The sequence below is a fragment of the Anastrepha ludens genome, chromosome 4 (genome assembly GCF_028408465.1).
Source record: "Anastrepha ludens isolate Willacy chromosome 4, idAnaLude1.1, whole genome shotgun sequence".
Classification (NCBI taxonomy): Eukaryota; Metazoa; Arthropoda; class Insecta; order Diptera; family Tephritidae; genus Anastrepha; species Anastrepha ludens.
Window position 1 is genome coordinate 29,506,614 of NC_071500.1, and position 12,767 is coordinate 29,519,380.

General features: G+C 36.6%; 1 protein-coding gene across 1 annotated transcript; it reads left to right on the plus strand.

The window, feature by feature from the left end:
* Window positions 1–1,030: 1,030 nt before the first annotated feature.
* LOC128861397 (citron Rho-interacting kinase) lies at window positions 1,031–8,890 on the plus strand. The gene is made up of 7 exons (XM_054099517.1): window positions 1,031–1,430; window positions 1,506–1,750; window positions 1,818–2,168; window positions 2,261–3,643; window positions 4,220–4,912; window positions 5,189–6,242; window positions 6,297–8,890. Exons 1-7 carry the CDS (start codon window positions 1,145–1,147, stop codon window positions 7,964–7,966), a joined length of 5,682 nt encoding a protein of 1,893 aa, XP_053955492.1. The 5' UTR covers window positions 1,031–1,144; the 3' UTR covers window positions 7,967–8,890.
* Window positions 8,891–12,767: the final 3,877 nt, after the last annotated feature.

The following is a 12,767-nucleotide window of genomic DNA, read 5'->3' on the forward strand; positions in this document are numbered from 1 at the left end:
GTCACTTGAGGAAATATACACGTCTGATCTAGATAGTTATGCAGGCGGTTCCATACTTATAGGGTTAGCATTTCTGATGTAATCTGTGATGAGTTTTTGCTTAGCTGGTTTAGAATCTTGTTTATATGTAAAATTCCCGATAGGTCGACATGCATTTTTTAATTAAAAAAAAACCGCACTATTTCAAAACCGCATAAAAAAAAGCCGCATAAAAACAGAACCTACTGTATAATATTTGATAGCAATATATTTGTTTACAAGCAAAAGCGGGCAAATATTCGAGTTTCAACGAGTTGCTTGACGAAGTAGCAAACGAAAAGATTTCACAACAAAATTTATTTTATTGTAACCCCAAAATGTCAGTTGAAAACCGTCCTATCACAATAGTGTTTTCTGTCTCCGCCGCAAATGTGTTTAACCGACCAAATTTTCTAACAAAAATGGACCAGGTAATCATCACCCGTTAACCCGCTGGCCCGCTGCAATTCTGTTTTGGGCCTAAATATTTGGACAATAAATCGTTTCGCCTAGCGTAAGAAAGCGGCGGATAGATGAAGTAACTGATGTAAATGAACTTAGCTTGGTAGCGCTAAGACCATTTTTGGGCTGGCGGAAATTGGTTTGGCGAACTCGAAGTTTGTCCGTGGTTGTACTGAGTTTGTTAATGAATTGCACTCTAATAAACTGAAGTTCAGTATTGAAATTCATTCACAGAAAGCGATAAAAATAGTGCTAAAAAGAGAAGTGCTCTTATTTATATTTTATTATTCCTTTTATTTTTAGCAATTCACAACTTTTATTGAAATTGAAAAAAAAAAAAAAAAATTAAATACATTATTAAATATTTCTTAAATTAGAAAAAACTATTTCGCAAGAATAGGATCCAAGGAACCAACAAATATTATGAGAACAGGTTTGGCTCAAATGTGGCACTCGTAGTTGGAATATTTTTTACACGTATCTGCAATTTCACGAGTATGGCAGCATCGCTTAATACATTTCGCCGCGTTTGTTTGATTTCAAAACTTCCAACGCTCGTCTTCTTTTTGTTTACTGTTTGTTTGCGGTTGCAGCTGCTGCAAATTTAGTTTAAAATATGTGTTAAGGTGTTTTATTGTTCAGAAATAACTTTGTAACTTTAGAAATGGCACCACAGCGTGAACCTATCAGTGTGCGTGTAACGCGTTTGAACAATTTAATTCTCAGCAAAAGTGGCGCCTCGGCTGGTGGTTCTATTGGCGCCATACAAAGAAAATCGGTAGCAGCGGCAGGGCGTCGGAGCGCATATGGAGCTGCTACGGTTAGCCCTGCCGTAGCAGAGGCTGTGACCCGCGAAGGGCTTTTGGATGCGTTCTTCTTATTGTACAACGAATGCAACAAAGATGCGTTAAAGAAACGTGATCGCCAAATAGCAGAATTTGTGAACAAGTGTAAGTAAAATCGGAAGAACTATTTGAGGTGGTGGAAAGAAAATGTGTTCTTAAACTCAATGCGTTTAAATGTAGATCGCGCAATAGTGGAGCAGACGCAGCAGTTACGTGCGAATATAGAAGACTTCAGTGTAAAGACGATGATAGGCAAAGGGTATTTTGGCAATGTGCATTTAGTAATTGAAAAACAGACGAATGATGTCTACGCAATGAAGAAAATAAAAAAATCAGTAGTCACAACATCCCAAGTGAAGGAGGAGAGGGACATAATGGCACGTCGTTGTTCGGAGTGGGTAACAAATCTTCAATACGCATTTCAAGTTAGTGTCAATGTGAATTGTCAACTTATGTCTATATTTGATTGCTACAATATATATTTATCTATAGGATAACGACAATTTGTATTTAATAATGGAATTTCTTTCTGGTGGAGATCTACTAAGTTTAATGTCTCGGCATGGACCTTTTGAAGAAGAACTTGCCCGATTTTACCTAGCAGAATTAACCATGGCTATTCATTCCTTGCATGGAATGGGTTATGTACATCGCGACATCAAACCGGAAAATATATTGATTGATCGCTTCGGACATATCAAACTGGCCGACTTTGGCAACGCAGCTGCACTGGATCGTGATGGTCACGTGTTTAGTCTGTCACCAGTTGGAACGCCTGATTACATTGCCCCTGAGTTGTTGCAAACAATATCCACATACAAATTAACAAAGTCAATGCATGATGTAAGTTTGTGTCATTGGTCATTGCATGCAAAATAGTGTGATTTCAGAATATTTTAGAACATTTTTGGAACTCTATTATTATACTTTATCAGGTTAGTTGTGACTTTTGGTCAATGGGAATCATAGGTTACGAGTTCATTTTTGAAATAACGCCATTTCATGAAGATAACGTGCATGAGACTTATTCAAAAATTTTAAGCCATTGTGAAGATAGTCATTTAAAAGAGATAATATCCTTTCCTGGAGATCAAAAAGTATCAGAAAACTACAAAAACCTAATTAGTTCATTGGTCACTAACCCAACAAATCGTTTGTCATATGAGAAAATACGTCAACATAATTTCTTTGATAGCATCAAATGGGAAACGCTTCGATCACAAATGCCACCTATCATTCCAGTTGTGAATAGTGATGATGATACATCCAATTTTGACGATGCTATCCATAACAAGAGACGCACCAACACATACGCTAAAAAATCGCTCACCGCAAATGTGCACTCTAATGAATTTTGTGGTAAAGATCTTCCCTTCATAGGTTACAGTTTCGTACACATGGGAAAGCAAAGTGTCGATGCAGAAGGTGTGGCTGATGATGCCCGTTTTAGCCGTTTGAATGCCAAAATTAAAGACTTGCAAACACACCTAAAGGAACGGGCGGAAGAAAATATTAAAATCAAACAACAGCTTTTGCGTGCTGAGCAAACAGCCACACAATCTGACACGCAGTCGAAAATATTGCAAGATGCAAAGGAAGAAATTAACAAAATGAAGAACATCATCAAGGAAAAAACCATCGAATTGGCTGCTTGTAAAACTCAAATAAAAACACTACAGAGTTCGGTGAAGGTGGAGCAAGAAATGTGGGAAAAGAAAGAAGCAACAATAACAGAATTGTTACGTGTGAATCGCCAAAAGTACGAAGAAGCTAAGATTGCTTCAGAACACCGTTATGAGAAGCAAGTTGCAGAGAAAAAGCACCAGTTGGCTAACATTGTACGAAAGTTGGAGGCGAGGGAGACTGAATTGAACGCTAAAACGGATGAATGCAAGCATTTACAAGAAAAAATGGAAAACTATAAAGAGATGTTACGACAATTCAAAGATGAAGCAATTGCTGATAAAGAAGTATTTGAGAAGAATAAAATGCATTTGAGCGAAACATACGAACAGAAACTGGCAGAGTTACGTTCGAAATTGAGGCACGAAAAAGATTCGCGGTCCCGTCTTACAATGGAATTGCGTGAGGTGCGCAATGAGCTAGACGACTCAGTAACTTCATCTAAGTCAACGCAGGAGGCAAAATTGGCGACAGAAAAGAACAACGACGAGATATTAAAACGTTTGAATCGTGAACTGGAAACGAACAACATACTGCATACACAGAATTCTCAATTAGAGCAGCAGCTGGAATTCGCGCAGAAAACATTACATGAACAACAGCATGAGATTAGTCGCCTCGAGCGCGAGTTAAATGTAAGTAATGTTAAACCTACGTATATATATATATATATATATCTATTTTTTTTTTTGCATTAAAAATATATCGCCATAGCAAGGGATTTTTTATTTAATCCGCAAAACTTTGAAAAAAATGTTGAAATATATTCAGAAATGTTTGGCAGTAAGTTTTTTCTGGGACAATTTCATATAGGATAATGTCGTAGCCGAATGGGTTGGTGCGTGACTACGTAGGCTCGAATATTCGTGAAACACCAAAATGAAGAAAAAGTTTTTTCTAAAGGCGATCGCGTCTTGGTAAGCAATGACCAGCCTCTGAGAGTATTTCTGCAATGAAAAACCATTTGACATTCAGAGTCGGCTTACGTCCCTCCATTTGTGGAAAAACATCACAACCCACAACACAAATAGGGCGAGGAGCTCGGCCTAACACCTAACAGAAGTGTACGCGCCAATTATTTACTTATATTTTTTTTTTAATGTTTTCATCAATTTAAATTTCTGTCCTAAACATTTAAAAACCGCTATTGTTATTTCCAAGTATGCCATTTTAACATCATTCTTGCTTATCTCGCGTGGACAATTTTGCAGGTATTAGAGTGTAGCAAGAATTTAGCTCAGTCGGAGCTTGCAGTCCAGCAATCTACACCTTATGAGACTGCTCCAGGCTCATTGACCGAATTAAATGTAATCGAAGAGCAGTTGCGCGCGGATTTGGAAACTGCTAAAGAAAATGAGAATACACAAAAAGTTCGCGCCGACAAACTACAAGCGATAGTGGAGAAATTGGAGGAAATGCTGGAGAAATTCAATGAACAAGCGCTGTCCCGCTCGCCGATGAAAGGTGATGCGTGTGGCAGTGAAAATGGCTCACGGCCAAGACTCCGTGATATTCCAAGTAGCGTCGGTGATATGCTGGAAAAACAAAACGAGAAATTAGAAGATCGACTCGTCGCCGTTCGTGAACAAATGATTGTTGAGCGACAAGCGGCACGGACCGCCAATCTCTCGCTATGGAAAGTTGAGAAAAAATTGGAAGAAGCTATTACTGAAAAGAAAATGACACAACGACGCATGGAATTGACTGAGGAGAAAATTAAGAAAGTGCAGGCAGAAAAAGACGATGCATTACTACGATGCAAAACAGCACAGAGTGAAATAAAACAACGCGAACAGCGTATAAACGAGTTGCGCGATGAAATAAGTTCCATGAAGCGCGACGTTATGAAAGAGCATCGCATGTGGGAGAAAGCGGAACAGGAACGTATGCAGTGCAAATCGGAGGTAAGTCATGAAAGGTATTTCCTACTTTGGCATGCTTTTGAGTCCTAATTCATAATATTGAATACCTATTTTCTGTCACGTAAGACGATGTGTGCCTATAATGCAACTGTGTTAACAATTCTAGAAAAAAACTCAGTAAGCCTGCCACTATTTTCTCATCATTCAAAATATAGCAACTTAGCATTTTAAAATTACAAAAATTTACACATATTGCATAAGTTCGAAATATTAACATACATACATTAAATTAACTAATGCGCTTATATGTCTTCGCAGATACTCGAACATCTATCCAACACCCAAAAATTAGAAGAACGCGTCACTGAATTGCGCCAAAAGCTTGATCAAGCCCAGCAGAAGAACGATGTTATCTTGCTAGAGAATAAACGATTGCAACGCGAACTCAATGAAGAGCGCGACAGGAGTAATACGGCGAGTGATGCATCATCCCAAGCACAAATTGAATTGCAAAACCTACAAGACAATTATGAACGTCTCAAGTACGCCTGTACTATTACAGATAACCAACTCACTGAGGTAGAGAGTATGTTAGAGAGTGAGCAAAAGCGTAATAAGGTATACCAAGAGAAGCTTGATAATGTAAATGTTACATTGCGTAAAAAGGAGGATACCATAGCGCAGCTACGCAAGGAATTGTCCGATGAGCAAAATCAGAAGAGTGCTTCTGAGTCACGTGTGCGAGCACTTAGTGCTGAAATTAAAGAAATTTCGGGCAATTTGGTCGAGACGCAGAAAAAGTTAATATCTCATCAGCAGCAATTGACGGAACAAACTAACCATTTGTTCCAATCCCAAGAGCGTGTCGAAGTGCTAGCTAATGAGGCATTCAATTTGCAAGCGATCAATGAGAATCACGAACGGGAGCTGGCACTGTTAAAAGAAGAAAATGCGCGCATACTTTCAGAGCTGTTTCATGCCAAAGAAAACGGTGAACGCTTGCAGCAGGAGCTTAGAAACTCGCTAGAAAATGTGAATGAACTACAAGCAGAAATCGAGGAGCTGCAAGAAATAATGGCGGAGAAGGAAGCCTTTTATGTGCAGCGTGACATAAAATCCGAAGCAACTTTGTCGCAGCACAAGAAGTTAATTGATTATCTACAGTTGAAGGTGGAAGATTTATCACAAAAAAAGAAGCTAACTTTAACAGAAAAAATATTTGGGAATAGCACTCATAGCAATGCAGGGAAGAAAGAAAATATATCTCCCGCTGCAGTTGAGGCATCGATATTATACCGCACTTTGCAGGAAGAATTACGTCGGGAGAAGCAGCGTTGCAAAACACTTCAGGAACAAATTGACAAAATGAATGGTAAAACATTGCTACTTTCTGCTATTACTATTACATTTTTTTTCCTTTATACAGGTATAAGCCAGCTCAACTCTAGCTCCTCAGTCAGAATGAGATCACCACTGAAATTCTTGCCAAAAAGTGTGGTCAACGAACAACAACATAGCGGTACAAAACAAGCAGGAACGTTGGCGAAATCGCCATGTAAACAAACTCAAAAAAACATCGCCGAATGTTCTGTGAATGCGCAGCCAACTTCCAAAAAAGTAGACCAACCCCATCACCGTTTCGAACTAGCGCTGCAGGAGACCAACAATACTAATATGTGTGTCGCATGTGAGCGACTGTTATTAGCCGGCACGCCGTATTGGAAATGCAAAGAGTGCAAAATGGCAGCACATCGTAAATGTCGTGACGATGTGCAAACTTCATGTGGAGATCAACCCAATAGTGCCTCATTACCTCAGCCAAATTCCGCAGGCTCTAGTGATTTAGATTCGCTCTCAAAATACTCTTATGAGGGCAAAGTAGATGAAATTGACAATGCTACGGATGCTGCTTCCGATGCAACTGATAACGATTACTCTGGTGCTTTAATATTCAGTGTAGAACAACAGAATGCGCCCAATTTGGAACCACTAGAAGTAAATTGTGCCTATGAGATTGAAGATCAAAAAATCATACTTTTAGGTTGCAATACTGGTCTGTTCGCACTGCACGTTCAACAGCCGCAGCGACTCATACACATCGCAGGCATTGATTCGGTTAGCTGCATTGCCGTTTCATTGCCGCTTGCAAAAGCTGTATTGGTAGGAGCTCGTGACGAATCGTTGTTTCAATGTGATTTCCGGCAGTTAATGTCACGTAGTCAATCTTCTTCGTCAAAGGTGAATAGCACCTTGGAGGTGTCTGTGCTAGATTTGCCGTCTTATAATCGTACCACCAACGAGAAGTGGCAACTTGTAAAAATTTCCAATGAAGCTGAGAATGCGCTGGACTCTGTAGCTATAGCTGCAACATCAACCCGCATTGTAATCATGCGTTATGATTTGAAGCTGCAGAAATTCGCGCCAGTGCGTGCATTAGATACAGCTACACCCGTTTCATCCATACTTTTCACACGCCTTACAGCCATTGTTAGTTCGGACAAATTTTTTGAAATCGACTTGCAAACGTATGCTGCTGAAGAATTTGTAGATATGTCTGATCATTCGCTGTCTCACATGCGCAACTGTCAGCCGGTTGTTGCGATTCGTGTGTCGCGTCAAGAGTTTTTGCTTTGCTTTATGGAGTGTGGTATTTTTGTAGATGAATACGGTTGCCGATCTCGACCATATGATTTGAATTGGGAGCAAACGCCTACTGGTTTCATGTACCGCGCACCCTTCCTCTACACCTCACATTTTCAATCGGTACAGGTGTTGCGCTTGCATCGCTCTTATACACAAGAATTGGTCAGATCAGATGGCAGTAAGGATATGGATGCGGATGTCGACGATAGTTGCCCAGGCTTGAAGCGCATTTATTTGTCTTACTATATGCCTACATTATTAGCAGAGAGCGGGAAATTAAATGCTTACATGCTCGCCATTCAACGAGACACTGGATTGCAACAGATATATCACTTGAATGCACTTCAGGCATTCAAACAAAAACTAAATGAATCAGTGGAGACGATTTCATCGATAGCAACATCAATTACCGCTGGTTCTTTTGCCACCACTAATGCTGATAGCATCGATTAAATTCAAACTAGTTTATATAATCTACGTAATTCTCTCAAAATATACACATTAGATAGATATATGAGTGCGATTTTCCACACTACATTTTTATTGACAAAATACTAGTTTATGAATATTTTAAAACTTAAATTTTTATATTTTAATATATGACATAAATATATAAGATTTTGTAGCGAGTAAAGAATAGGCAGTTTCGATGAGCTTTTTGTTCTGATTACAACGGTATTAAGTGTTTTCAGGAATTAAAAATGGATGAGATATCGAAGATCAAAGTAATTTTTACATTTTTTAAAAACGTCTATATCTCCAAAGTTGACCGTTTACAAAACCAAGCAGGTCCTTTAAGGGTACTTAAAGTATGATAATTTTGCTTTGATGTGAACGCTTTTAAACTTATTTTGTGAGTTTGTATGAAAATAGGATTTTTATGAACGAACCGGAAAATTTGCATGGAACCAAAAGGTTTTTTTTTTCTCGAAAGTTTGCCGTATTAACAGTGTAAATATTTCATTTAGTCTGTGGTTACATAAAAACCCTTACAGGCTAGATTTGAACTTAGCACTAATTGTTACTGGCTAGGAACATAATTAAAAATCCATTTCCTTGACTTTGTAAACGTTTTCATCCGTTGAAGTCGTAAATGGGCGACCAGATCGCGGCAAATCTTCCACAGTTTTCTCGACCCTCTGCAAAAGTCTTATACAACTCGTAGACCAGTGTTTTTGATAAAGCACATTCGCCATAGGCTTTCTGCAACATTTTCAATGATTCAGCAAACGAAATCCCGTTCGAATCACAAAATTCAATACATCGCACCCTAAATACAAAAGGGTCACAACTCAAAATTTTCCAAAACTGAGTTTTTTTGCATAAATTAATTCAGAGTACACATTCCTAACTGCTGCAAATATTTCGTTCACATAACTATCTTCTTTAGCTGGAAAAATACAGTTAAGTCCATTTTTATGTCAAGTGTGTTGCTTTTGCACGATCAACTAAAGAGAATTATTTTTAGTTGCGTTAATGGGCTCAAGAACAGCTGATTACTTTTATTACACATAAAGAGTTTTATTTTGAGTTCTGCCTCTATAACTGTAAAAAGTGATAAAGTTCGTGGAATATTATTTTGCATTGTGCCTCTTTAGTTGTGAAAAGTGAGTTCAATTAGGTTAGGAAACTTATAAAATTAAAACATTTTATCAGTTAAAAAGGCACAACTTAAGATAATATCGCTAGTTAATCGAATAAATTTCAGTTAAAGAGTCATAAATAAAAATTTTGTTTTATTTTCGCAAGCATAATATAAAATTGAAAAAAATATAGTAGAACCTTCTTCAATGTTGTATATTTTCATTATGGAACAATATTTTCTTTAAATATTACAATAATTTTTACGTAAAACGTTTTTCGTCTCTCCTGAAAATCTTAGTATTTTGAGTTGTGACCCTTTTGTATTTAGGGTGCGACATATTCATTTTTCGATATTTTTATCCGTAATGAAAAGCGCATGCACACCTGCGATTGACTGATATAATTAATACTGTAAAAAGTCATCGACGTAAACGCAGTCCCCTGTCAGCTGATACGATCAAACTAATGAGAACCCTGCATCGCAGATTTTATCGCCGAATTTTTGAAAATTGCCGTAGAACCCTGGCAGCTGAATGCTCTCTCACCACACAGTGTTGCCAAGCAGTACATTTCGAAATCATTTACAAAATAAACTTAGAAAAATTATAATTTTATATAATAAAGTGTTTTTAAGTTACACTGTTGAATAATGTTAATTATAGATGATTATAGATAAATGAACTATTTGCATTTGTTGATTTTTGGCTTTGGTTTATTAAACAATGAAAAATTGAAACTGATTACGCGGATGTGCGAAAAAGTGTGTAAGCAAAAATATCAATGGCAACATTGTGTAGATACAACCAAACAGATACACACACAAACCGATGTATTGTGTAAATATGTAACTAAAAGAACGCAGTTGTTCTCAGTGCTCTCTAGGGGCTGCGGTAAGGGACTACGATACGTCGGTGACTGTGCGCATACTTTAAATGCCAAAAACAAGATAATTGATTGATCACGCTCAAATTCTGCGGCACCCAAGAATGATAGAAACAAGGTTGCGCCCATCAGAGAGTGCGTGACGTCACTTTTGCCAAGTTGTGCAGTGTTGCCAACCATTTGCTCTTCACAATAAATTTAGTGCTTTTTTATACCCAAAATGGAAGAATTTTTAAGTTTTTTTGTTTTTTTTGTTTTTAATTTAAGCTGCCGAAACTGTTAATTAAAAAAACTGTATTATTAAACAAAAGAATGTTAAAAAAGGTAACTCTGAGAAGATTTTAGAGGTAATGCAAATTTTTTGATTCTTATGAAATTTGATATTTTGAAAGTGTAAATTTAATTTTTTGCTCCTTTTAAGGTTATGCAAGAATATTAAATGCCCCTCTCTCAACTCGTTTTAACATTGAAAACCTTTTTACACATTTTAAAAAAGCGTTTGAATTTACTGAATGCGACTTAAAACCATAGAGGTGTAATCGTTTATTCCGGTCCTCAATCCTTAGTGGCACATAGGGCATCAATGCGACCATATGTTAAAAAAGTAAAGCTAAATAAAACTGAGTGAATTAATGAACTAATTTTTAAAAAATGTATATTTTACAAAATTATAAACATTACTTTTAATTAGAACAGGTTGAAAAATGTCATAAAGAAAGAACTAAAACTACGAGACTAAATAACAAATATAAAAGTGCTAAATCAAGTTACGAAAATGGTAATCTAGCCATACTGGTGCTAATACGACGTCACTCATTGTCAAATTTGCTGCCAACAAAGTAACGGTACCACGACAGGCGCCATCTCATTATTCTTTCCATCAAGTGCGACACCAAGAATGCAAGGCGAATAGAGTATCTCAGTTGGCGCCATTAACAGTTACTTCATTTTTCGCGATTTTGGCAAGATTGACGTCAGCTCAATTCGCAATACAAACAAATAAGAGTAGGAAAAATAACGTGTCTGTGAAAATTCAGTGAATGGCTTGGTAATATTGTGATTTGTGAGATTTAAACTTATCAAACTAATGAAAACGAAGTGCCGCGTGTAAAGTTGTGTGAGCACAAATTAATATAAAGCCCCAAATACAGTTTGTTTGCGTTTTATGCGGGATACGCTGTGGCAAGAATGTATTAATTAATTAATTCACCTTCCTTTTGCTTGTTTATTCAACCACTCCTACGACACTGCGAATCCGGAAGGCGCAATCGTTATTCTATCATTCTTGTGTAACGCTCGCTTTTTAAATGAACAATTCCCGATATTTTTTTAACAGAATGTATCCCCGGAAAGAGATTTATTAAAGATTTGTCTTAACGGTGCCACTAGGTAAACGAGTCTGCCTGAGTTGAGCTTTTTATGCTCTTATACCGTTGACACTATCGTTAGAGATTGCTTTTGAGATTATTCCGAATATTTAAAAGGTCTTCATCCAAAAGCCATGGAATTTATTGAGAGAAGCTCTGCGAATAAATTAGTAAAGCTATCTTAGAAATGCGTGAGCTTGTTTTCCTATATTTGAGGTATGACCAACATATAATTAGATTAATCTTTATACTAGATTTAAAATTTCGAATGTTCTTTCCATAACATCATAATTGTAAAGCTCCCTGTAAAAACAATATATCCTGGAGAAGCACTGTTTTTAGTTAACTCAAATTTCTTGTAGAACTTCTCAATATTTTTGAGTCGCTTTAACATCTTTCGTAAGCAAGGAAGTTAAACCTATAACCTTGGCTTAAAATCGGGTACATATTAATAAAATAAATCAGATGTATAGGTTTTGAAGATACTAAACAGCCTTGAACTTTATTGTCCCGAGACAAGATATCTGATTCAATTTTGCCTAACATAACATTTAAGCATCAGACTCGTAGCAGTTATAATTATATGAAATTGTATAATCTGCTAAGGAATCTTCAAAAAATTAATCGAATTCAGTAACTAATACCATTGGTAAAAGATGTAAGGTAGGTGCAGATTTTGAAGGAGAAAGTTGTGACATAGCTATTTGTACAATTGTCCCAATTAAAACACTCTTCTCCTTTCTATTTTTTGGCAGGCACCCTTTGTGTGAGTGTGACAGGCAGTCAAGTGTGTGGTGGTGAGTGCTCGGACTTGTTACTAGAGCATATTGGCGGTATTGCTATGCCAAATTAGAATTTTTATGGTAGCATAAATAAAATATAGCTTAAAAAAACTAAAAAACACGCTTTTATTGCTAATCGAACTAAAAAGTAGAAAATAAATTTTAATGACAAAGGGACCTATAATGAAGTAATAGCAAATCGAAGGATCAGTCATAGTCAACTACCTCAGAACAGAATTATAACAAAATTTAAAATACAAATAGAGTAATTCAAATTAGAGTTAAAAGCGTGGGATGCTTGATATATATTAGTAAATATTACAATCATTCTATTGGCAACTACCTATCTAATTTGAATTACTCTATTTGTATCTTAATTTTTGTTATAATTCTGTTCTGAGTTAGTTGACTATGACTGATCCTTCGATTTGCTATTACTTCATTATAGGTCCCTTTGTCATTAAAATTTATTTTCTACTTTTTAGTTCGATTAGCAATAAAAGCGTGTTTTATAGTTTTTTTAAGCTATATTTTATTTTCTACTTTTTAGTTCGATTAGCAATAAAAGCGTGTTTTTTAGTTTTTTTAAACTATTTTTTATTTTTAGTATATGTAGGTGTTTACGAGTAATATACTATT

What these genes read in the sequence shown, in the direction of transcription:
- LOC128861397 (XM_054099517.1), top strand. Translation starts at nt 1,145, where the DNA reads ATGGCACCACAGCGTGAACCTATCAGTGTGCGTGTAACGCGTTTGAAC. An exon ending in ATCTTCAATACGCATTTCAA is followed by an intron (nt 1,751 to 1,817) that starts GTTAGTGTCAAT and finishes ATTTATCTATAG; the next exon opens with GATAACGACAATTTGTATTT. An exon ending in TAACAAAGTCAATGCATGAT is followed by an intron (nt 2,169 to 2,260) that starts GTAAGTTTGTGT and finishes ATACTTTATCAG; the next exon opens with GTTAGTTGTGACTTTTGGTC.